General features: G+C 33.7%; 2 protein-coding genes and 1 non-coding gene across 3 annotated transcripts; 2 read left to right on the forward strand and 1 right to left on the reverse strand.

Annotated features, from left to right (window-relative positions):
* Nucleotides 1–8,415: 8,415 nt before the first annotated feature.
* On the forward strand, nucleotides 8,416–8,487 carry TRNAD-GUC (transfer RNA aspartic acid (anticodon GUC)). Its single transcript has one exon. It is a non-coding gene; the product is annotated as a tRNA-Asp (tRNA).
* Nucleotides 8,488–9,821: 1,334 nt separating this feature from the next.
* LOC104892060 (thylakoid lumenal protein TL20.3, chloroplastic) lies at nucleotides 9,822–12,629 on the forward strand. The gene is made up of 7 exons (XM_010677878.4): nucleotides 9,822–10,127; nucleotides 10,389–10,554; nucleotides 10,647–10,676; nucleotides 11,131–11,237; nucleotides 11,590–11,624; nucleotides 12,069–12,197; nucleotides 12,297–12,629. Exons 1-7 carry the CDS (start codon nucleotides 9,992–9,994, stop codon nucleotides 12,486–12,488), a joined length of 795 nt encoding a protein of 264 aa, XP_010676180.1. The 5' UTR covers nucleotides 9,822–9,991; the 3' UTR covers nucleotides 12,489–12,629.
* A 130-nt stretch (nucleotides 12,630–12,759) lies between these two features.
* Nucleotides 12,760–14,023, reverse strand: LOC125497961 (uncharacterized). The gene is made up of 2 exons (XM_048645698.1): nucleotides 13,103–14,023; nucleotides 12,760–12,927 (listed from the first exon to the last, which is right to left on the reverse strand). Exons 1-2 carry the CDS (start codon nucleotides 14,021–14,023, stop codon nucleotides 12,760–12,762), a joined length of 1,089 nt encoding a protein of 362 aa, XP_048501655.1.
* Between the last annotated feature and the right edge of the window lie 13,844 nt (nucleotides 14,024–27,867).

The following is a 27,867-nucleotide window of genomic DNA, read 5'->3' on the forward strand; positions in this document are numbered from 1 at the left end:
CTACCATACATACTATTCTAAAATAAGTAAGATGTTGACGGAGAGTGTGGAATTAAAATAAAGCAAAGAGATAGAAACAAAGAAATTGCGACCTATGTGCAGAAAGAGTCGGTCTTATAAGAGACCATCTAATTTTAATTTAAAATTATGCATTTTTTTGGTAAGATGAACGGGACTCACTTGAGGAGGGGTGGGGGGGGGATACCACTACTCCACCACCTCAACCTCAATTAGGCAACTATTCAGGTTCAATATTAAGAAGAGAACATATATACCACTTTTTGAATACAGTGGATCGGATAGTTTAGCTATGTCGATTGACAAAAATAAAATTAGCTTGCAACAAGATTTGAACCCGTGATCTCTTACTATTACAACATGACACAACTACCATCTCAACCAACTTTTAATCATGCTTTAAGTGTCCACATTACTAGATGACTATATTCATGTTTTATTTGGATCCATCAATGGCCAGATAGTGATAAAGATTATATTCAAGAGAAGCTAGGTTATCGCATGGTTTTGTTTAATATTGGAATAAGGAACATATGGGCAACATATCCAAGAAATTAGTTATTGTGACTTCTAATTGTGGCGTGGGAAGAGCATTCACACCAGTATAATATGCTGTTTCGCCTGGTGAAGAATTTGATGGGATTGTCAAAGATCGAACTAATCACATGGAACTATAGGATGTACAAGTGCTAAAAAAATTTGGAACGCACTTCTGAACATCTTGGTCCCATTTAATGCCCATAGATTTCATCATGTTTTCCTTTATAATTCTTAAAGAATCAAGAATGTGTCCTTTCATAGCAAATGAAACAAGAAGATTAAATTTAACAATCAACTTTTAGCTTATTTTGGGATTGGTTAATTTGGACTTTTAGCATGCAACAAGAGCAAGTTCTATCATATACAGGGGATGTCATCTAACTTAGTTGGTAAAATCTTAGCATGAGATCTCGTCTACATCATTACGTACGCGTTTAACTTTTGCATTATTCAAATATTAACATTGATCATATTTATTTTTATCAATATACTATACTACTATATCCGGTCAAAAAAAAAAATACTATATTACTATAAGATAAATGTTGGTATAGATATTGTTGGTATATATTGTTATACATGATATATTTTATAAATCTCATCAATCAATTTTGATTATGTGAGGAAACAATTTCTTCCAAGAATTCGCCATGATAAATAATTGATCGGTGCCCTAATATGGAGAAGAATAGAAAAAAAAAACATTTGGTTGCTATTTACCATTGGCAATAGGTTTATAAAAGTGTCTAAAGGTTAGAAAAGCTATATAACTATACCTATTAAAGTTTTTTTTTTTGATCGAATTGAGCTGAATTTGTCCAAATAAAACTGAACAAAGTTTATTCAAATTGAACAGAATCAATTTGTCGAAATGGAATTGAACTCAAGTGAATTGAAGTTGTCATAACTAAAGTAAATTTATCGAAACATGACATATATGCCTAGAATATATATAATTATCAAAAGGATTTCCTAAAAAAAAGAATAATTATCAAAAGGAAAATCGATAACCGTAGTTTCAGTTTCAAACTTCTAAAAGGTAGTCTCCTTAGGTCCAATTTCGATTCCGTAAAATTTGATTTAATAACTGATCTTGCTTATATCCTTAAGGCAAAAGCTAATTGACACTCTTGGTAAACTGATAAGAACAAAATAATGTTACAACTTTCCTATATGTATGACAAAGCTCTCCGTAAGCATGCATTAACTTTTACTTATATATCCTTAAATACCATCATCTCTATCTAATGAAGGTTAAGAAACGGAGAAATATCCTAATACTACCTCCAGTTTTTATTAATTTACCCGTATTTCTTTTTGAGATGTCCCTTATTAGTTTACCTATTTCTTTTGTTTCTATTTTTGGAATGAGACCACTAACATTTCATCACAAATATATTTAACTTTAAAATAAAATAATAGTTTATCTTTCCTTTTATGCCCGACAATATTGTTTTAATCTACTACTCCCTCCGTCCCAAAATATAGTTCTCATTTCTATTTTGGGAGTCAAAATTTAAAATTTTTGACCAAATATTCTCATTAATGTATACAAGAAAACATATTCATGTAGGGTCTTGTTGGATTCGTCTCAACGTGTATATTCATAATATCAATTTTTTATATTTTTTACTAATACGAAATAGAAGATATAATAGGTCAAAGATACGTCTCGAAGACTGTGCAAAAAGAAATGGGAACTATATTTTGAGTTCACTCATGGTACACCCGGGTGTACCATGAGCATGGTACACCCAAGGGTATTTTTGTAATAAATTAAAACTTCATGTGCTCATTTGACACCAAATTTGCTCATATGGGCATTTTGCTCATTTTCTCATTTGTTCATTTGCTCATTTTGTAATAAAAGTATTTGCTCATTTTCTTAAATGAGTAAAAATGTTTGCTCATTTGCTCATTTTGCTCATTTGGAGAAAATAGTCTTGGGTGTACCATGCTCATGGTACACCCAGCGCATGGTACACCCAGGTGTACTATAAATATTCTCACTATATTTTGGGATGAAGGGAGTAAAACTTTATGTAAAAAAAAAACGAGTAAACTAATAAAGATCGCATAAAGTAGTTTCCTTCCCACCTTGAGTACATAGTGTTGGTGACAAATTTATTGCCTAGTGGAGACCATTTGATGCGGCTTTTGTGATTGATTGAAAATGTATAAACCCGCGGATAATAAGCCTACATTCAAACCTTCCGGATCCGTCTCCGCCTCACCTGGGCGGCTATTCTTACATAACAATATCATAAATCATGAAAATAGGGTTAGTGTTATTTTATTAATTTTTTCTTCTTTTTTGTTTTTTTCTGGTATGAAATTTTTAACTTTTTATGACTTGACCACTCAATCAGTCCCTACTTTATCATGCAGATATGAATTTAAGTCAGTAAAGCCAAATAGCTGCCTGCCTGTCTCTGATTTGTCCTATTAATTCTTTCTTACTGCTAACTTTTTTAATGAATACATAAAGAAAGAAAAAGAGAAAAACGAAAATACTGTCACTTTACCTAAATTAGCTCATACTTCCTCTGAATCCTATCTTTATTAGTTTACTCGTATTTTTTTGGAATGTTCGCTTTGTTCGGATGATAAGTCGGGTTGGATTCGGATAAAATGGGTTAGATATGTCAGATTCGGATTTAAAAGCCGACTTCTTATAGAGTCGGAGTCGAATTATGCATAATCCGATCCAAAGTCTGATCCATTGCCATTTCTACTTATTAGTTCACCATTTTTTTTTTCTATTTTTGAAATAGGACTGCTAACTTTATAACAGACGTACATTCAACTTTAATATAAAATAATAGTTTTTTTTATTATGACCCACAACACTATTTCTTTTGAAATATGTGCAAAAGAATAAACAGATAAACTAACAAAGACCAGATATAATAGAGTACATTTGAAGGGATAGAAGGTTTCCATTACTTTTTTTTTTTCGAACAACCTTACCCTAGGTTTTTATTTTCATAATATAGTATGTTGTAATTGGATTTTATGCCGGTGCACTTCTCCATATACATAGATTTTAACATGCTACTATGTAGGCTCAATTGAAATTTATGATCCAATCATGAGTTCCTCAAGTAATAATATAGTGATTCTACATTGTTTTAAGCAAACAATAGTCAGGATAAAAAGATTACTCATATTTATGTTGTCAATTTTAACTTGCCACCTTAAGAAAATGAGCAAATACTTGAAAAATGCATGATTTTTGTTAAAATAATGTTAATCTAGAAAAATCTTAGTTACTTTTGTAAAATAATATGTAATCTATATTTTAGAATGTGTCTAATAAAAATCTAGTAAATAAGCTAGAAAGATCTAGTAAGAAAAAGAAAAAACTAAAACTATGCAGTTAGGCGGTTGTAAACTGACTTAGAGCACTATAAATTCATGTGAGTTATTACATGTAATACAAATCTTCCAGAATAATATAAAAAGTCTTCTCAATTGTTCTCCCTTATCAAATATTGCAACATTAAAATTTTGCCTCCTAAATTTACCAAAGCCCACTAACTACTTCCTCTAATAAATCCATCAATTTTTATACTCTCCAGCGAGTTTGTCGATAATATAATATAATAATACTAATTCTTATGTAAATAATAGAGATATAAGTAATTTAATAAATAAATCGGGTTGAAATCATACACATGTAAGTTGTGACTATTTTAGTGATAACTTGTTCATAAATGGTTCATTGTTTCAAAATCATATTATAAGTCTAGCGAAACTCTGTTTATTTCCCTCCTGCAAATGTTACCTGCAAATTTATCGTCATTAGTGTGCTAAATTTAGAAAGGGGAGGGGGTTATATCCATTGGTGCATGCCTGAAATGTGAGATTTTGGTTTGTAATATTTTATAGAATTTCCAAGTGTTAGTTTGGGAGTTACTCAAATACAATAACTTCATATAATTATTCTAGCTCACAAAATACTTTCCACAACCTCACTTTTTCCCCCTTTCATCATTAGAAATAGGACAAAAATAGCGATCTTAGAATTTGACGTAACAATAGGAGATTTTATCGAAAATTACATGCATACACACAATTTTATTGCCACACATTTGGAAGTTAATATAACAATAATAGGACAAAAATAATACACATGCCCTTAAAGAGAAACAAACGAAGAAAAAAAAAATCTATGCTAGAATAACTATTTTCTTTGTTCTTTTTCTTCTCCCTTCCAAAACCTTATTTTTTCTTCAATCTAAAGAACCCTACCACTTTTTTGGATGGTGGTAGACCTCTTTTTCTTTCCCGCTACTAGTTTTTAAGTTTATTGTCTGTAATCAAATTTTTTTTTCACTTTTTCAAATGAAGAGTTTTTCTACTTATACGTCAAATTATATCTACTGATCTACAAATATGTTAAATTTATTTTTCTTATGACATCACGTCCTTGAAATATAACAAATTTCTATCATTTATCAAACATTATCTTAAATCGTGTTCTAAGTTATTTGATGATCCTCTAGTAGTAACATGAGACATGATTAATAATTTCTTTTGAAGAAAAGAAATTCCATATTTCCATAACCCTAATATAATTTCTTCCATAACTAGATATATATGTAGAAAATCTTGATCCCACAATTAGAGGCAATTGACTTTTTTGTTGTATAAACTTAGTAGTATTTTCACCCGAAAAAAACAAGAGTATATATAACCACTTATCCCCATTGGCCCTCATCTGAAAGTGCATGTTTGTACATTATTGCACATTTCATGGCGCCCCACTAATAATAGTAATATGTAACAAATGTATGGCAACAAGCCAATATGGCATGGCTATTTCGTGCTCCCACTTGGGTTTGGCCATTACGAATAAATTGACTCAATTATCGTATTCCTCAATGCTGCCAACATGAGTGGTCCATTAGATTTATCATTTACGTACTTATTAGTTATTAGGAAGAACTCAGAAGAAGTGTGTTGTCTTCTACAAAATAAAGAAACCCCATGCCAAATTAATGTATGAAAGCTTTATTAGTTAGTTAACATGGTGTGCGTATATCAAGCTAAGTTTGACCTAGTGAAAAATTACACTTTTTAAATTCCTATTAAGAGTGTTTTGGAACGTCCAAAACATCCACTTTGTTAACTGGGATTAGGTTGACCTGTAAAAGGTTATGATCGCTTATAAAAATCGTGTTTATGAATAAGAGGTTTATGAATCAGTGTTTTTCCTAACTAAGCTAAGCGAGAAAAATAAGTTGAAGAATACTCATTTTAATCAACGATCTTGGTTTTTTCATTGTCGACTTATATTATTTGATCTAGTTTAATAAGTATTTCTAAAAACTTATATGGATCTGATCTACACTAAATTAGTGTGGACCGGCCTAATGCTAATTCATGTGATTTATGAGAAAAAAGGTAACTATATAAAAAAATAGATATAAAAGTTGAGTAGATATAGATTGTAAAATTTGACTATGTAAAAAAAAAAGGTTAATATGTCACAAAGTGAAAATTTTATACGATAAGCTAATGTAAGAAAGTGTGACTATATTAAAAAAACGATCACTATGATAGATAGTAAATGTATAGTGTAACTTAACTATGCTAAATAAGTGGGCTTTGATCCACGACAATATTATTGTGGACCAAGTCCACGCAAGACTAACTCATACATGACGGAATTAATACTCTCATTAGAATTAGAAGTGTTTTGAACCAAGGATGTCTTGGGTTAATGGTTAAAATTGAGATGCTGTGAACAATAGGTCATCACAGGTTCGAATCCCCCCTCCCCTTGTTTGTATTTTGTACTACCTTCGTGACAAGAGTAACTAATTCAATTTCTTCAATTAGAGTTCTTTAAATTTGGAACCAAACAACTCTGAACTCTTACTTAAGCTCTCTTCAAATTTGAATAACCCTAAGTCCCTAATATCTTATGGATTCTTTTTAGACGGTCTTAATTTGATATTTTACTCAGTACTTTAAGCTTCACATTTTATGCGGCTTTAACCAAATAGACCTTATATTTACAGGTATATATTCTGACAACCTATGAGAATTTGGGAGTGTTGGGCTTTTGGAGAACAAAGAAGAGAAAAGTTTGATCTTTTATCAGCTTCTTTTAGTAAATCACAGAATACATATCTGTCATATTGAAGCATTTCGTACAATAACAACTGTGAATTTATTCCAAAGGGTTTATACTAGAATTGCGTTATTGGATTTTTATTGATCGAAATGGGAACAATGCATCATATACTACCACCTTTCTTAGTTCTTACCTTGATCATTATTGATTCTTCCACCTAAACAAGTTGCACCGAGAATTTATATTCCCTTGATTCCTCGATCTCCATAGAGGAGAGGAGAAAACGGATTTTAAATTTTATATACTCTCTTTGTCCTAGAGTAATTACATACTTTTAAAAGATTCATTCGGACTTAAGTTCATTTTTATTAGGTAGTTCATTATCTAGTTTAGTTGCTCCATTAAATTCAGTTCACTTTAGCTCAACTCCATTAAGTTTATTTCACTTTAATTCAGTTTAACTTACTTTAACTTAATCTTTATTATTATTAATAATGATAACAAAAACAACAACAATAATTTTTATTATTAATATTACTACTAATATTATTATTGGTCTATCATGATGAGTTCACCGATTTTTTTTTACTAAATTAATCAATTATAAGTTTTTTTTTAAGAATTAAGAATCCAAAGATCAAGTACTAATCTGAAGATAGTTTTGGTGTTTTGTGTTTTTCTTTTGATCATCCAAGGACTCGAGGGTGTTTAATTTATTATAGTTCTCCGGTCCTTGGCTTCTCTAAACCTATGTTTCATCTTCTTATTCACGGTCTTCAATATGTATGTTGGACCATAATATCACTAAATACACATTAGTAAAAAAAATATAAAAAGATAAAACTATATGTCACGACAAATCTATCGAGATCTAACATGATAGTATTATTTGCTATATATTACCGAGATTATGTGATCAAGGTTAAAAGAGAAATGGAGCATATATCTAGGGAGGATGTAGTAAAAATATTAATAATAACGTCTCCAAAGCTTAATTTGCTGACAATTGATCAGCATTCAGAAGCAAGCATGGCAATTGCCTAGGCATATACAAACAACTGTAGGTATATATTGATTAACAGATGCATAATTCTTTGACAAATATAGAGAATCTTAGCTTGATTAGGCTTTTCAGTTTGGCTTTAATAGACTTGCCATGAAATATTCACACTTTAGACATTGATCCCAAAGTCTCAATTTCACATGTCCAAATTTCTTTTGTCGCCTAATTAACACGCAAGGAAACAATTAAACTACTTTCTCAGTTTCAAATTACTCATTACATTTTGAAAATTCCACTATTCATCCATGAGGTTTGACCATGCATTACTTAACATTAGATAAAATGAAATGTTATAATGTAATATGTTGTAAGATTCGTCTCAATGAATATTTTAATTTAAAATCAATTTTTTATACTTTACTTTAATACACAATTAAAGATATTGATAGTCAAAGTAGTACATCAGCAAGCGTCAAAGTCAAAGTGTAGCGACTAAAATGAAACGGAGAAATTACTTCATATAGATTTCGGTAAGTTGGTTTACCTATTAGGTTTAGATTAACTTAATATTCGACGATAATTTCCTTTTAGAAATAATTCTAAGACTTTCTAAAGTATAAAAATCAGAAAGATAATATTCTGGGACACAATTACACAAATATCCTGTAACATTGTCAAAAAAAGAAATATCCTATCGGCTATAACATATTCGCACATAATAATATCCTACAAAGGCCACATAAGATTAACTTCAATTATTATACATCAAGTCGTTGTAGTATAGTGGTAAGTATTCCCGCCTGTCACGCGGGTGACCCGGGTTCGATCCCCGGCAACGGCGTTTCCTTTTTTTTTTTCCTCTAGCGCTAGATAAGTGCTCTTAATAACAATTTTTCCTTCAAATACAACATTTGCATTTTTTACATTGTAGGCTAAATTATCTAATTGATATAGGTTATATCAATCCACGTTAGCAATATGTGTGTCTAAGCATATGACATAGTGGTGTTAGAGCCATAAACATGCACACATATGAGTGGGAGTGTTGTTGCATAATTAATGAATTTGAAATTAAGGGGGAGTGTTGCGATGTGTTGTTCATAAGAAATACATGAGTTCCCCTAAAAAAAAAAAAAAGAAAAAGAAATACATGAGTTGTGTTCACCTTATAAGGATAAGGAGAAACTCCCCTCTCACTATATGTTTTAAGGTGAACCTACCTCCTTGGTATTGTTAAGTAGATTTGCACCTCTCCATGACCAGCGCGACTAAGTCCCGTTTAACATGGTATCATCAGAGCCCAACATATGAGGGGGGAGTGTGGAGCCCATGAACAAAACCACATGCGAGTAAGAGTGTTGTGAACCTCTTTATCTTGTAAAGTAGATTTGCATTCTTCTGTGGCGAGCGCGACCCAGACTCGTTTAACGAGTGGGATTTTTCTAGTTGATGGTAAGACGTAACACAATAGTTGCACTAGACATATTAGTATTATAACACATTGGTTGAGTGAAAGAAATTGAACTTGGAGAATAATTTCGCATGAAAAGCATTTTTCGGGAGAATATATAAATTGTATATTAGGTTTTTGTTTGGTTATTTACAAAAGAGTTACAAACATGAAAAATCGAAACGGAGAGGAGGTGATGGACTAATGAGTAATGAATGGAAGAAGGAAGATAAGAGTTAAGGAAGAAAATCTAACAATCCTTCAACTAATTAACAAAAATGTTTCCTATCATAGTAAGAAGTATTTTTGACTACTTAAATCTACCTTTTACAAACCAAAAAGTGTATATGTTACTCCCAATCAAACACATCTAAGTCCTCGCGAAGGTAAATGGTAAATATTTCCTCCGTTTAAAAATAATTGCACCATCTCTAATTTGTGCACTATTCACATATTACATCTAAATTATCTCTGGTAATCTACAGTTTAGGAAAAATATAATCTTATAAGGTATTGTTAGATTTGTCTCGATGTATAATTGAAATGAGCCGATTTTCGAGGCCTTATAGAATATATATCACATGTTGAAAGGAGCCTATTTTCCAGTCCAAGGCCCCAAGCCCATTTTACGATTATTGCAGCTGTATACAGACTTATTAAGCCCATTGAAATTCACTATTTAGAGTGACAAGATCAGAAAAAGAAATGAAAACTGGTAAAACGTGTCTTCTTTTTATCCAATCATACTTCAACCTAAGCCAAAGATATTGTTTGGAGTTTGGAGGGAAATAATAATATTAACAAATAATAATAATAAAAACAGATTTTCCTATCTTCTTTCTTCAATCATTTTACCAGTTACAAATCACAAAGTTTGAGTTCATCTTTAACAGAAATGGCAACTTCTTCATTTTCTTTATTACCACTTAAATCAAGTAGTATAAACATTTTGTCTCATAGAAATACAAAATCTTCAACTTCAATTATTTGCCAATTAGAACCCAAAAACACCAAGAATGCAGTTTTATCAGGTGGGTTCAGCAATTTCTGCTTTTTTTAATCCTTTCATGCATAGTTTATATTAAGGGTCTGTTCTTCCCGGCTTATTTTCAATTCAGTTTCGTTCAGTTCAGCTCTGGACAATACTTTTACTCTCATATATCACTATTCATTTCAGTTCAATTCAGTTCAGTTCAATTCAGTTGTTTTATGTTGAAGAAAACATGCCCTAAGTTGGTTATAATGTAATAGAATAAATCAAGGAAAGTAATTTATGTTGTGTGGTAATGTAGAGTCAAAGAGGTTAAGATCATGGATTTCCACAGCCTTGGCAGCTGCTGCAGTTGTGAGCTTGAGCACTAGTTACCCTGCTTTGGCTGATTTAAACAAGTTTGAAGCCGAAATGCGAGGCGAATTTGGGATTGGCTCTGCTGCTCAATTTGGTTCTGCTGATTTAAAGTCTGTTTTTCTTCTTAGTTTGGGTTTAATACAAATTTTACATTGTTTGAATTTTGATTGTGATGATTTTATTGCCTGTTGATTGGATGCAGGAAAACAGTTCACACCAATGAAAATTTCAGGTAAAAAGTAAAAACATGTATCTTTCTGATATGCATTATAGAAAGTAATTCATTTGAGTGATTGTAATTGTTGGATTATGCTCCAAAATTAGTCAAATAGTTTTCCTAATAGTTAGGATTAGTTGCTAATAATTAGTTAGTGGGTTAACAAGTAATAGTCTAGATAATGATCTAGTTAGTGGGACAGCAAGTAGTGGGCTACATAGTGGACATATTATTAGTAGTGCTTTGTATGCCTATTTAAAAGTTGTTTTGTTTATTCATGATGTGAGTATGAAAAATATATAAAAATGTAGTCTTTTTAATCCTCTCCAAGTTTCTCTCTTTCCTTCTCTAAAAATTCTACAGTAATTACTGTGAATGTAAAGTTAGAGATTCATGACTTTATAATTTGGAATCATAAGAGATTAGAAGATAAAAAAGTGATCATGGTGATATACTGTGAATTTTGCAGAAGAGCAAATTTCACATCAGCAGATATGAGAGAATCAGATTTCAGTGGATCAACATTTAATGGTGCATATCTTGAGAAAGCTGTTGCTTACAAAACCAATTTCACTGGTATGGTTCACCTTAAATTGCAAAATATATAATCATATCTACTTTATTACTTCCATTGCATTGAACTCAGCAGTTTCAGTCCTAGAGAACAAGTAGATAGACTAAAATGAGCACGTCTTGGGTGAGACCGTCTCACATATTGTAACATTAAAAGTTACCCCTAAAAGAACAGGTCATCTTAGTCTCAGAAGTCACAATAGGTCATTGTTAAGAGTGTCTTGCACTGAGCAAATTTGCTGACAATGCAAGAGTATGATCAGTATGTAAATTAGTCTCGACTTAGAGAATCTAAAGCATTGATGCACCCTGATGGACTCTAGTAGACTTATTTTGTAATTCTCCCCATTTCCAGGTGCTGACTTGAGTGATACGTTGATGGATCGTATGGTAAGTTGAAGTTCTACGTTACTCATACTCTTCATCTTTGCATCAAGTATTTGTGTGTATCGTTGGATCTTTGACACTCCGAAATGGGTATGAATACTTTGCCACTTCGTTTTGGGACGTGAATTTGGAAAATTTCATTTGATAGCAGACTTAATCACTTGAACACTTAATTTAGTCCTAGTAACAAAAGGTAAATGGCTGATGAAAAGGATGTAATGTGCATCATTTGCTCTGAAATCTCAAAGGAGAATAGCTGATGGCCTTACCTACCTAGTGCAATTTTCTGCCTGTTAGTTTCAGATTTCCTGCCAAATTTAAATCATCCTGTTCTATTCTGAATGGGACTGTATGTCGTATACTCGTATTACACTCTAAATTTGGCTTCAATAATAAATAAATTGATTTGTCAAGGCAGAGGTTTGCTGCTTAATACTCATATTACAGGTTTTAAATGAAGCGAATCTGACGAATGCTGTCCTTGTAAGGTCAGTCCTTACTCGAAGTGACCTTGCTAATGCTACCATTGAAGGTGCTGATTTTAGTGATGCTGTTATTGACCTTCTTCAGAAACAGGTAAAAGTTTATTTACTTTTTCTTGCATCAACCCACAACTTAACTTTCTTAAGAGTTTTATGGTTGAAAGAATACTAAATTTGGTATGTCATATTACAGGCTCTTTGCAAGTATGCAAGTGGAACAAACCCAATTACAGGAGTAAGCACGCGAGTAAGCCTAGGTTGCGGAAGCAAGAAAAGAAATGCATATGGTAGCCCATCTTCCCCTTTACTCTCAGCACCCCCTCAAAAACTGCTTGATCGCGATGGCTTTTGTGATTCTGCAACTGGTCTTTGTGAAGCTAAGTAACATGGGTAATTCCAGAATAGTACATCAACAAGAAAGATCCTAATTTGTATGTACATATAGTTTGCATAGAGGTGATACAGAGCAGAATTTGCTGTTTGAGAATTACTTGTGTTATCATTAAAACTTCAAATTACTGTCATACATCAGATACTACTATGAACTAATTCCAAAACCAATTAAAACATATAGAAATTAAACTAATTAGATAAAGTTAGTCTCTTCTTCCTTCTACTAAATAGACACCATGTTTACATAAAGCTATGAGCAAAAATCAAGATATCCAAGATTGAATTATGCCTTCAGTTAAGGTGATGAACGCGAAATCTTCCCTTCTTAAGACCGCCATTGGTGTCCCTCCACGGACAAATCGAAGGAGCTGCCAAAGCCAAAACAATTCTTCTTCCTTCACCCTCTTCTTCTGTACTATTTTTTTGGATAGCTGTAACAGAATCTTTCTTATCAATTACTGGTCTTCCACATCCAAAGGGGAAGTCACGAACAACTGTAATCTTCCTTCTCTTATACAGTCCTTGTTTGTTTTCTTGCCTTGTTACATCTTTCTCATCCCCATCCCCATCCCCATCCCCATCATCATCATCATCATCAAAATTAACATCATCATCATGATCAACATCATGATCATCACTCGTCTTAGTCATTGATCTTCCACATCCAAAGGGGAAGTCACGAACAACTGTAATCTTCCTTCTCTTATACATACCTTGTTTGTTTTCTTGCCTTGTTACATCTTTATCATCCCCATCCCCATCCCCATCATCATCATCATCAAAATTAACATCAACATCATGACCAACATCATCATCATCACTCGTCTTAGTCATTGGTCTTCCACATCCAAAGGGGAAATCACGAACAACTGTAATCTTGCTTCTCCTATAAAGACCTTGTTTCTTTTCTTGCAAAGTTACATCTTTCTTATCCCCATCATCATCATCAGCATCAGCATCATGATCAACATCCTCATCATTATCATCACAAACAGCAGAAAACTTCCTCTTCTTGAACAGGGTTTTTCTTGTTTTTCCTGCAATTGTACCCTTTTCATCATTAACATCGTCGACATCATCATCATCATCAATTTTACTTCTTTGTCTTCCACATCCAAAAGAGGTTTCTTTGTTATCTCCAAAACTTATGTCTTTCTCATCATCATCATGACATGGAGCATCAATATCATGTAAAATTTCTTCAGGTGAATCCTTGAATGATGTTATGTAATACTCATTATCATCATGTAGAAGAGTAATATCATAATTAAATCCAAAGACCAAATCGTCCGTATCACCAAAACCTTCGAGCAACATCTCATTATCATCATCTTGATCATAATCCTCACCTAATTGAGGTTCACGTTCATCTTCTTCTTCTACTCCATCTAAATTATCAAACAATTGAAGTAACGACGACGACGACGACAACGACGACTGAGGTTGATCGTCGTAGTGTTCTAGTACATAGATTTCATCAGAATCAGTAGGGTATTGAGGTTCATACTCTTCTTCTGAGGTTGCCATTTTTTTTTTGTTGTTGTATGATAATTGATTTCTTTGGTAGTCAAGACTTAAGACCCATGTACTTATATTATACTACTTCCTAGGTTTTTAAGGTAAACCTTGTTTTCCAAGTAATGTGGTTAAACAGTTGGCAAATATTGCAATGTCTTTTTTTTTAAGGAAAACCTTGTTTTCCAAGTAATATAGTTAAGCCAAGTAAAAGCTGGCAATGTCTGTATTCAACTGAGTTGGTGTTGTTCATAAAGATATGGATTTTGTGGTTTGATTTGATAGATTTTGTATTGGATTTGATACCATGTTAAGATTAACAAAAAGAGTTTGTCTTGTAAGAGATCGAAGTAATGGTAAGCCTAATATAAAAAAGAGAATCAGCCCAATAGTGACTAGATTAATTTCTTTCGGTGACTAGTTTAATTCATTTATTAGTAACTAGGTCTACTTTTATATTAAAATTAGACTGTTTCTTTTAATAATTTTTGTTACAAAAATTATTAAAAGAGACGATCTAATTTTAATATAAAAGTAAATCTAGTTACTAAATGGATTAAAGAAAGAAATTAAGTTAGTCATTATTGGACTTATCTCTTTTTAATATTGGGCTTATCATTGACTAATTTTAATTTAAAAATAGGCGGTCTCTGTACAAAACAAACTCAAAAAAAATTATATAAAAAAACAATTTAAGAATCCTTTGTCATTTTAACTTGCCATTCTAAACAAGTTAAAAAATGGTAATATGAATCAATTTTTCAATCAAAAATTTAAATGGACAAAACATCCTGAAAAGTCTTATACATTCGCTATCTTTGATAGTATTTAATTTAATCTCTATTATATAATGCAACACATGGGGGACACCAAAAAATAGAAAAAATGAATAAAAGGGAAAAAAAATAGAGGATAACTAATTATTTTATTTGAATGAAAAGAAGGGGAAAGTAGGATATTTAAACTGAACATTAGTTTTTTGAGAAAACAAAATATAAAAACAATTTTTCTACCCAATTAATTTATTTTCTACTTCATTTGTTGTCACACATTATCGCACGCATTGCGTGCATGTAAGACTAGTAATTAATCAAATCAACTCATTATGTTTATTCTTTTTGTTTAAAATTCATTTACAAATAATTAATTTTAAACATTCATAACCTTTTTTTACTTCAACGGATAAATATATATCTATGTTCTTCTAACTATTAATCTTTCACAGTTTAAACGTGATCATAACTATAATACAGATAGATTATATATATTAAAATAAAAAGTTTTAAAATTAACGCGTGTTAAGTAAAAAAAAAAAAGGTATGGGGTCCCTTTTTAAAGTTTAATACCCAAAATGCATGGCCCAAGTTGACCAGGTTTCTATTACTGGGTTGGTGGGCCGAAGTACAGAACTTAAGAAATGAGCTTAACGAGGTGTATCTTGGGTTAATAAAGGCCCGGGAAATTATGAACAATGAGATGGAAGAAAAATTTGTACAATATTGTTACCCGAATGTGTGGGAGGATCCAATGAAGTTCAACTCGGAGAATTTTTTTTGGCGAAAATGGGTTCGGGTCATGATAAAATAAATATATTGTAAATTTTGATGTGGGTGGAAGGAGAGAGATGAAAATGATGCCTTTTGGGGTAGGAAGGAGAATGTGCCCAGGAAATGGGTTGGCTAGGCTGAATTTGAAGTACATTGTGGCTAATTTGATTTCGCATTTTCGCCATGTTTGATAAATGGTTTTTTTTATTGGCTTTTAGCTTTTCAATTTCGTCAAATAGTAAAAAAAAGTGTTTGATTATTGATTTTTTTGGTTTTTCAGCCAAAATGAAAAAGCTGTCTAGAACACCTCAATACCAGCTTTTTGGATTGTTTTTTGGCTTATTGGCCCACAAACTCTCTAATAAATAGTCGATAACCATAACTAATTTCACTAAACACTTTTGCATATAGTTGGTTTAAACAACCAACTTAAAAAGCCAATACATATACATCCAATGCTTCCAACTAGTCAAACAAACTAACTAAACCAGTCAAAAGCCAACAACCAATTGCCAAACAACCCTTTTGAGTGGAAAGCAATGGATGGAATTGGTGTAGATTTGGATGAGAAGGAAATATTCACTATTATGATGAAAAATCCTTTGAGGCCTCAAATTTCACCCAGAAGTACCTAAATTTATGACATACATGATTGCAACAATGTTAATTGTTTGTCCCACTAATATGTTTCTTTTGGTGGTTGATTAAGATAAATAGTTAGTTCATAACTACACCTTGTAGAATATTTTGCGTTTAATGTTTGGAAAAAATGTTAAGCCTGTAGGAGGAAAATTGTGTTCATTATATTTGTATTATGGACGAACGATAAGAACTCTTACTACATGTTTCATTATATCGGTTTTGAATAAATTTAGAGGTTAATAGACTTGAGATATTTAAGAAGGAGAAGGAGAGTTTAAAGGCCTATTCTTTTCGGTATAAAATAGCTGAACTGAACTGAACTGATTGGAGCTGAACTGAACTGAACTGAATTGAATTAAATTAAATTGAATTAAATTGAATGTAATAAATATATAAATAATATTTAAAAAATAATAATATGAATATTAAATAATAAGTATAATGATACGTAATAATAATGAATAATAATAATAATAATAATAATAATAGTATTTTGGATATTTTTAAATGATAGTTATAAATATATAATATTAATAATATATTAATAATAATAATAATTAATGATAATAATGATAATTAATAATAATTATTTTATATTATTTGTATTAATATATTAATACTTGATGTTGATATATAATAACAATAATATCTAAGAAGTAAATTAATATTACTATTTTAATAATTAAATTTAATAATATAATAATATTTAGTAATAAAAATAATGATTGGGTTAGACAGCAAAAATTACATCATAAGTTTGATCAAATGAGCTGATCAAATAAGCCTGATTTAAACTGATCTTGCCTGATTTGGTTAGAACTTAATTTTCTGATTTGATTTAATCTGATCTAATTTGACCTAATCTGATCAGAAATAAGAAAAATAAGGTGAACTAAACATACGTAATTGATTCATAATCAAAAGAACAAAAGAATATCAATAAAAACAACATTTGAAATAAGTGAAATATAAGTGAAGAGTGATAGAGTATAAAACTATTCATGGGACTTCAACCATCAACTTAAGCTTTTGGTTTAATTAGTCCTTTGACATGGTATCAGAGCCAGCATGACATAAAGATCACGGGTTCAAATCTTATCCATCCCTCCTTCTAAGTTGAATAATATTTAGCGCCATATATGAGGGAGACCTATGCTGCATCCACAGTTCAAGCCCAATAGGCTCTCACGTGAGGGGGCTTGATAAAATATAAACTTATTATTCATGGGACTCCAACAATCAGGTTAAACTTTTGATTTAGTTGGTCCTTTGACAAGGAGGTTGAACGCTAGTTAGAGTTTAGTCTTTAGAAAGAGAAGATTTTGGGCCACCTTTTGATATCAAGGGTAAGTGGGTAGTAGAAAATGAAATAAAACCTATTTAAAACAAACTAAACTATGATTAGGGAATGGTAAATCCCGGATAATAAGCACACTTTAACTCTCAAAAGATGAATGAGAAAGGCAAAACAAAAAAACAAAGACTTGAGAGGAATGTCTAGTTAATGGCTGCGCTTCAAGCCTTCAAGCACAAGTTGTCAAAAAATGTGCCCTCTTAGCTTGTCAACTTACTCCTTTTTAAGTGTCCCACTTAATTATAGTAAGTTATTTGCTCACTCACTCGATCTCAAGTAAATCATTAACGCCTGATATCTTATATCCCATTATCAATAATAATGTTCTGATCTTCACCATCAATATATCGTATTTAATCTTCACATATAAATCATATGTATTTCTCTTTCTTCTTTTTAATTTGTACTTCAATTTGTTCGTAATATATACGAATCTATACTTTGTCTTTAATGGTTGTATCTTGTGAGTGGTGTTGTGTGTATATTCTAAGACGGATCGAAAAATCAAGGGTAATCATTTGCATTATTTCTCCCTCTCATTGGTTTGTGAAAAAATTTCTGTATATTTGAATTTACAATTTATATCCCTTTATTGACATTCTATAACTTCATTTCTCAATATGTACGTAGATGATGTTAACGTTTACACACACTATAAAACCCTACATCTAATATCAAAACTTAATATAATATTAAGTTTTAGGAGATATACCACGTAGATAAAGAATGTATTGTCCTAGCTAGATTTGGAAAAACTCCTCAACTGGAGTACTAATAGATTATCATTGATCGATATATATAGTGATACATTCTAGGAATAATAGTCCTATTATGACCAGGAAACCTACCCAAAGTATAATTCTATCAACAAAATATATCCTCACTATACGACAATTCTACCCATATATATTTATATTCTATCAATCCTTGGAAAATAAATTTGCACTTTATATCTAGAAAAGGGATGGCAGAATATATCATTTTTCTCGAACTCGAGGGGAAGTTTGATTTCCAACATTTTGTGTATTTTTACTAAACTAAATTTGAGTCATCTAAATCTATCTAAACTTATTAGTAATCTTCCATTCTCTCTCTCTTTTTGAGAGTTTTCCACCCGATTTTCTAGTTATTTCTCTTCTTTTATGGAAATTTGGAGTATGGTTTTATTCTCTTCCTGTTATAATGTAGAATCCTCCCTCCGGAGGCTTTGACTTCTCATTCACAATATATACTCAAGGATACAGAAGATACATCGTAACCTAGTTACCATATTTACATTACTAAATATGGACAAAATATACTAGCTTATATTTAGTCTAATACACCCCCTCAGTTGGAGCAGGAGGAGGACGGATGCTTAAACTGGAACGAAAATCCGTAAACAAGGGTTGAGGCAGACCCTTTGTAAAAATGTCTGCAAACTGAGAGGAAGACGGCACATGAAGAACACGAATGAGACCCAGAGCAACCTTCTCACGGACAAAATGAATATCCATCTCTACATGCTTTGTGCGTTTATGTTGCACGGGATTATGAGACATGTAAACAGCACTAATGTTATCACAATACACAACAGTAGCCTTTTTCAAAGGACAATGAAGCTCGAGGAGAAGATTGCGGATCGAAGCAGATTCAGCAACAACATTCGCCACACCACGATATTCAGCCTCGGCACTAGAACGAGATAAGGTGGCTTGTCGCTTCGAAGACCATGAAATAAGATTATCACCAAGAAAAACACAATACCCAGAAGTGGAGCGACGAGTGTCGGGACATCCACCCCAATCGGCGTCAGTATAAGAGACAAGTCCCGAAGCAGGAGTCGAAGAGAAATGCATGCCATAATCAATAGTGCCTTTTAGATACCGAAGAACACGCTTAAGAGCATGAAAATGAGGCTCGCGAGGAGCATGCATGAATAAACAAACCTGCTGAACGGCATATGAAATATCGGGACGAGTGAAAGTGAGATACTGAAGAGCCCCTGCCAACTGACGATAAAGAGAAGGATCGTCAAGGGCTTTCCCACCACTCGCACTAAGCTTTGACTTAGTATCAACAGGAGTAGCAGCCGACTTACAAGAAGACATATCGGCACGGGCAAGAACCTCCATCGCATACTTTCGTTGGCAAAGAAACATGCTGTCTTTGGTACGAGAGACAGAAATACCAAGAAAATATGATAAAGGACCAAGGTCCTTCATTGCAAACTCCGAGCTGAGGAGACCAATAATACGGAGGCGGAGAGCATCAGAAGAACAAGTAAGGATGATATCATCCACATATAAGAGAAGATAAGCAGTATCGGACCCCTGGCGGAAAATAAACAATGAAGTATCACACCTGCTGCTGACAAACCCCAAAGAAACAATGTAAGTGGCAAATCGCTGATACCACGCCCGAGGAGCCTGTTTCAGACCATAAAGTGACTTACGAAGAAGACAAACATGCTTAGGTTTGTCAGGATGAACAAATCCGGGTGGCTGATGCATATACACTGTCTCCTGAAGATCACCATGGAGAAAAGCATTTTTCACATCAAGCTGATGAATAGACCAATGACGGGAAACTGCCAAACTCAAAACTGTGCGAATAGTAGTGGGTCGCACAACTGGGCTAAAAGTATCACCACAATCCACCCCAACCTCTTGACTTTTACCATTAGCCACCAAACGGGCTTTATATCTCTCAAAAGTGCCATCAGATTTCTCTTTGTGAGTAAAAACCCATAAGCAACGAACAATATTTGCATCTGAAGGACGGGGTACTAAATCCCAAGTATGAGTATCAATCATAGCATTATATTCATCACACATGGCGTTATACCAGTTAGGGTCATCAAGGGCACGGAGAGGAGATTTAGGAAGAGGGGAAATCTGAGGAGAGGGGATAGTAACTAAGGCAAGACTAGCATATTTAGAGTTGGGCTTAAAAATGCCTGATTGAGACCTGGTCCGCATTGTATGGACCGGTTGGCTAGAGATAGGAGAAGGGATAAGAGGCGGGGAGGAGTCTGGGCCAGGAAGGAGAATGCGTGGCCCAGCAGACGCAACAGAGCGATCTGGGCTGGGGGCCAAAACAGACACGGAAGGAGAGAGGGAAGGGGTGTGGGCCTGGGACACGGAGGGAGAGATAGAGAGGGCGTATGGGCCTGGAGACACGGAAGAAGGAGAGTGGGCCTGCGAGCCTAATGCTGTAGAAGGAGAAGTAGGGGCAGGCTCAGGAGAGTGGGTTATGGGGGACCGAAGTAAAGGAGGCGAGTTGGTTCCAAAATTGGAATCCAAAAATGCAAAATCAGACGAGGTAGGACTGTATTTCGAGGAATGGGGAAAAATAGATTCATCAAAAATCACATGTCGCGATATGATGACTTTATTAGTCATAAGATTAAGACAACGATACCCTCTATGAGAAGGAGAATAACCAAGAAATATGCACGGAGTAGAGCGAGGCCTCATTTTATGGGGGGATGTGGATGAAAGATTAGGATAACACAGACATCCGAAAGTGCGAATATGATCGTAAGAAGGAGCTTTGTGAAACAGAATGTGCATAGGAGTAAGGTTATCTAGAAGACGCGTAGGACGGATATTTAGCAAATAAACCGCCATGTGAAGAGACTCAACACAATAGGAAGGAGGAAGGGAGGCATGAAATAAAAGGGAACGACAAATATTATTAATCGTTCGAATCATACGTTCCGCTTTCCCATTTTGGGAAGACGTGTGAGGACATGAGTGACGCCAAATCATGCCATGGGTAAGAGAGAATAAAGTGAAAGGATCATTATCATATTCACGGCCATTATCACACTGTAACGCTTTAATAGACATGCCAAATTGTGTGGTGACATACGAATGGAAGCGCACAAAAGTAGGAAAAACATCTGATTTATTCTTAAGAGGAAAAACCCACAAATAATGAGAATAATCATCAAGAAATAATACATAATAACGAAATCCAGAAGGACTACGAAGAGGGTATGTAAATAAATCAGTATGAATAATATCAAACGGAGCATAGGTTTTAGTCAAAGAAACAGAGAAAGGAAGACGACAATGTTTTCCTAATTGACATCCATGACAAACAGATAAAGATTTCTGAGTAGTACAATGAATGAATTTATTTTGTTTAAGAAAACTAAGAACATGATCTCCAGGGTGACCCAGACGATTATGCCAAACTTCAGGAGAGATAGCAGCAAAAGCAGAGGAGGAGGAGGATGATGATGGGGAAGACACTGGATAAAGATTGCCCACACTATTGCACCTGGTCAAGATGTTCCCCGTCTGGAGGTCCTTCACAGAAAAACCAAAGGGATCAAATTCAACAGAGACACAATTATCGGAAGTGAATTGACGAACAGACACAAGATTTTTAATGATTTTGGGAGCATAAAGAATATTTTTGAGAGTGAGGGAAGGAGACGAAGAAGATAAAGATTTAGTGCCTGAACCCATAACTGGTATTTTAGGACCATCACCAACCAAAATGTGAGAATTAAAATTGTGCCAATTGATAATAGAGGAATTAATACCTGTATTATTCATAAGATGAGAAGTAGCACCAGTATCCATGTACCAATTTGAATCCGGCGGTTGAAGAGAAAGAGCATTGAAAAAGGTGGGGAGCTCACTGGGTTGATAGCTGCCAGGGGCTAATAGGGCCTGCTGGGCCTGGACCGAAGAGGTGTTGACAGGAGCTGGACCCAAAACACCGGGCTGTTGAAAAACTGGAGGTCTCCAAGTACTGTTTGGCTGAGACGGATATGGGCAGGGTGGGTAGGACATCTGCTGGGCCCAAGGAGACATCCAAGGAGAAAAGAACATAGGTTGGGCCTTGGCCTGCGATGCATGGGAGTGCTTAGGATTATTAGTATGCCCCTTAGATTTGCCTTTATTCTTCCCATAACCAGAAGGTTTACCATACCAGAGTGATGACCCCCACCATTAATGGACTTGGGTGTCTGCCGGAGAGAGGAGTCACCGGCGCTGGCGAGAAGGACGGTGTCAGCAGGAGGAGTGATTTTCTCAGCCTTATCACGACTTACACGGTCAAGTTCCAGCATGGAACATGCCTTATCAAATGGAGGGAGAGGACTAGATTGTTGAATCAAGGTAGCAACCATACGATAATCAGAAGTTAATTTTCCCACCAACTGAAGAACTAACCTTTCATCAGAAATTGGATGATCAATCGCCGCGAGTTGGGTCGAGATAGTCTTGAGAGCTTGGCAATAATCCGCAAGAGAGGAAAACTGAGAGAGATGAATATTACCAAATTGATTCTCAAGATGCACTACACGAGTGCCCTTATTATCTTGAAAAATATTTCGAAGACGGTCCCATGTCGCCATAGCTGTGGATTTATCATCAAGAATTTTAAGAAGGAGATCGATGGAGATCGTGCCATACATCCATTGGCATACGATGGCATCCAACCGCTCCCATAATGCATCATCAACGTCCGATGGTCGCTTGATCGTGGGGTCTATATGATCGAGAACATTATAAACCTTTGATGTGTTGCGGAAGAGTGTAGCCCAGGGTGAGTATTGAGCTTTTTCGACATCAAGAACCAAGGGAATCAAAGCCTTGACATTAGTGACTGTTAAGGCTGGATGATAAGCCGGGGTGACCGACGACGGCGGGGAGGAGGCGGCGTTGTCGGGCATGGCGGAGAAGAAGAAGAATAAGAGGGGATTAGAGGAGAAGGAAGAAGAAGCCTGATACCATGTTATAATGTAGAATCCTCCCTCCGGAGGCTTTGACTTCTCATTCACAATATATACTCAAGGATACAGAAGATACATCGTAACCTAGTTACCATATTTACATTACTAAATATGGACAAAATATACTAGCTTATATTTAGTCTAATACTTCCCATGTGGAAGTCTAAAAAATGGTATGAGAAATTATTCCTATCGGTTGAAGTTCAAGACTATCAACAACGAGATATTGGAAATTCGAATGCGGTCAACATGGTTAAATCAAGATTTTTTCTCCCCAAACTATATATATCAGAATGATAGACTTTTCCATTAATAGTTATGTGATTCAGCAAATTGAAAGGGAGTTCGTTGTATTGCTTGATCTGATCCATTGTAATTTCTTCGAATACGAATTTGATTTGATTGATTATATCTTGTTTTTCATTAATACTTATTTTAGACGTTGCTTGACCTTCAATTAATGAAATTTCTCTTTAAAAAGAAAACTAATTAGAGCTTATTAATATATATTGATACATATTGAACTTTCTATAACTTATATTAGGGCTATTTAAAAATTTCAATTATACATTATTTCTACTTATACTAATAATTGATAAAAAAAAATTAAAAAAAAGGTAGAAATGCAATAAGTAATTATGGAACTTTTTCTAGGGAATTTTTTGTAACTTCATGGATCTTATAGATTAGAAGTTATCCTTCTTATACGAGCTCATTGCATATGCTATTATTTTAATTTGGTCGTTTTTAGGACGTAAATTTACTTAAGTGATATATAAATAGCTTGTAAGTCCTAGTGACTAACCCATCTAATAACCAATAACTAGTTATTAGGCCTGGGCTATGCCCCGGGTAAGAAAAAAATTTCATTTATTAATATAATACTTTATGATTAGAACACTAAATACAACTTAGTCTAGTGGTTAAGACTTTAGTATATGTACATGAGGTCTCAGGATACCCTACTATGCAATTTCTAAATTTTTTTATTGTACATGTTTTACATGAAGTAAAACTCCCTAGGGAGAGCGCCATGTGGCACGTTTTCTTGTTTATGCACGCCTTTTAATATATTTGTATAGATAGAAAAACTATATAAAAAAAAGGTCATTTTATCTCTGCTCCCACAATGGACGTCGTTGTTGGAACCAATTCTACCTTTAATCGTTTCATTCTTCTTGATTTAAGGATGTATTAACTTCTTCTCATGTATCAAAAAAAAAAAAAGTAAAAAACTATAAAAACAACAAAATAGAACTATGGAAATAATAGAGAAAAAGGAGAAAGACCACCAATGATATCGAAATTAGCTCCGAGCGAGCGTAATACAAATCTAACATAGTTATGAATATTTGACTGTTGTTGAATGCGCGGTACCAAAATGGCGACATGTTCCCTTTAGAAAGACAAAACTAGCAACTTTTTCTTTTTTCAGATACCTTGGACATGAACTCACATGTGTTTTTGGTACAGCATGATCATGAGATGAGTTGAAAACAACCAATTTTTTTGTAGCATTTGCTCTTCTACTTGATTATATATGTATGTATTTGTGACCAAAAACTTTCGAGTCTAATGATATAGCTTCCTATTTCCTATATGGGAGATTAAAGTTCAAATTTTGACGGAAGCAAAATTTCAATATTGTAGAGGGGGGCTTGCGGCTTGTTGGGCCTCTGGAGACTGGATGAATGGTCCTATTCGAGAGCAGGATAGAGGAAATTCATTATACTACGGATTTTCGAAAGGGACAAAATAAATAAATAAATATATATATATATATATATATATATAGTACTACACTTTATACTATGAAATAAGAAAAAATTTATGCGATTCTTTGGGGTGTTACCAACTGCGTGCCAAGTAGATAAGAATTGCATAAAGTTAATGTACAGAAAGAAAGCTTTGAAGAAGGATATGATTAAAATAAAAATTCTACAGGCACTCACATGCTGCTGCTTCTACACATGTTGAAAACCCAATGATATCCTCTTTCTTAATCTGCAAACAACATTTTAATTTAACACTTGAAGTAAATACTAATTCTTTCATACTTATCTCTTGCATCAATGAGTCTCTTAAGTTTTCTGACCCATATTTTGGATTAGGATGAAATGTCAGCAGGCTGAATTTTGGAGGATATTCCCACAGACCCTAATATTGTCACCTTAGCTTTATGGCGAGTATTATAGGAATATAGATGAACATATAGCGGAATTTCAGGAAACAAATTTTCTAAACATATCTATCACAAGATCGCATGCATAACATGAATCATATTATAAGGAAAAAAGTGTACAACCTTTGTAGCGTGTTTTCTACCGGATTGCAAGTGCTAGAGATCAAATAACAACAATTGATATCCCTTTACTTAGTCCACGAGCACCAATTGAATTCCCACGTTTGTTAGAACGGAAGAGGATGAACAAATTTCACTCTCTTGCTTTTTAGGGAGGGTAGCCGGATTTTCCAAAGGGAAATAATAGGTTTTTTTTTCTTTTTCAGTTTGAAAGTTACTGACAAAAAGAACGCTCTATTCTACTCTCTTATTATAACCTTTTTTAATAGTAGGAGAATAGGTTAAGAGAGAGACCTAACCTAACCCTAATTTCTCCTATTTGCCGATTTTCTTACTTCAATTAGTTACTAAAATGTGTGACCTCATAGAATTAGGTTAACTTAGTTGTGATTTAATCAATATTGTCCCACTAAATAACATTTATTCTCTAGCAAGTAAATGTGATTACTAAACTAACATAATTTATCTCTATAATAATTCCTTTTATATTTTGTGATCGCCACAAACTCCAAATAAATAAAATGTTACCATATCAAACCAACATTTATTTGTTTCTTCGGAATTGCAACCATTTGTCTTCAAATCCAGTGGAAGACATAAGTGGGTAATAAAATGGGCTTTATGGCCGTTTGTCTTGTTACAAAGTTTAGAAAATATACAGTGACACGAATTCAATAACATTTTCAAAGATCTTCTCATGGCTCTGGGGCACATCATACAGGCTCCGATTCTCACACCTTTAGGGTGTTAGAATAATGGATTATTGCCTTAAATTTTTCCCTTTTGAGAGCCATTTTTGGTTTTTCCGGGATTGGCCTTAATTTTCATCCATGACCTTCCTAATAACAGGCCCAGGATGACCATTTGGTGATTTTGACCTCTTCGTTGTCCACATATGCCTTCTATTGGGACCATTTGCACCACCCTCACTACGCCCAGACTTGCCTTAGAGCCAATTGTATGCGCATACACAAACATGTGTTCTCTTCAAAGACCCTCTAATAGCCTTGGGGTGCATCGTACGAGCTGCATTGTCTGGTCCTTTGGAATGTCCAAAATCATGGATTATATAGCTTTCAATTTTTTCGGTTTTGGTCATCCTCTCACTAAGTTTTTCCATCTTAAAACCATATGGCTGGTGATATAGTGAGTAGCCTCTCAGTCTTATAAAATGAATCTCATCCCTTTTCTTTCGTCAATGCGGAACAACGCATATGTTGTTTTGGGATAGAGCTAGCTATACAATAAAGCTCCAACCCTCCTTGATTCTCTTCCTTTCCCTAATTGATGCTACGTACCTTTGTAACCTATGCGTAAAACGAAAGAACAACACAAACAACTTATTCTCTTTCTTTTCCTTATACCACAAGTGAGTGTGAAACAAGTTAAATAAACAAACACCCCCAAAAACAACGAAATGGGAACTTAACTTTGATGTGAATAGCCTAGCAATTAGCATGCTTGTCAAACTTAGCCATTAAAATTCAACCAATCCAAATCCCAAAAAAGAAGCAAACATTCAAAAAGAAAATAAAGGCACACCACTTTCTTACTTGCTTATTTGTATCTACCCACATTCTCTCTAATACCAGCACGCTCAATGATTATGTCAACCTGCCAAAAATAAGAGTACCACTAATAGTACAAATTTTTCCATCTAATTTTACTTGTTTTTTTAGTCTCACATTGCTTAAAAGCAATTGATTGAGTCAGATGCTTGACTTCAACCTAAGTAAGTGGATTCTACTGGTGTCTTCTTATGTCTTTTTTTGAGAAAGAATTAACAATCATTTTGCTAACTTTAACTATCATTTATTTTAGGTCCACTATTTTCCTTTTTCTTTTTTCTAAATATATATTTCTACCCATTTATATAGAAATAAGGGTTTAACGGTCACCAAAAAAAAGCATCACACATATCGTGGATGATTGAGCTCATGCATGAAAATTATGTACTATAGAATATTTCTACATTCTGATGAAATAAAATTGTAATAAATCTCCAACAGATTTACTTGTATTCGCGTATCGTTTATAAGAGAAGAAGTTTAATTAGATGCATGTCTTATTATTTCTCTAGGAGAAAGGAGAAAATTGCTGTTCTTATTCAAAGTGATGTGTGCTTCATCAAGGGATATGTTTCTTCATTCAGGTATGTTTTTTCAGAATGAAAGAAAGAAAAAATAAGAGCAATTGAAAGAAATGATATATGCTGCTTCAGCTTTTATTTTCTTGAATGTATTATTAATTAGCCTAATAATCTAGTACTTACTAGAA

The sequence above is a fragment of the Beta vulgaris genome, chromosome 5 (genome assembly GCF_026745355.1).
Source record: "Beta vulgaris subsp. vulgaris cultivar EL10 chromosome 5, EL10.2, whole genome shotgun sequence".
Lineage (NCBI taxonomy): Eukaryota > Viridiplantae > Streptophyta > Magnoliopsida > Caryophyllales > Amaranthaceae > Beta > Beta vulgaris.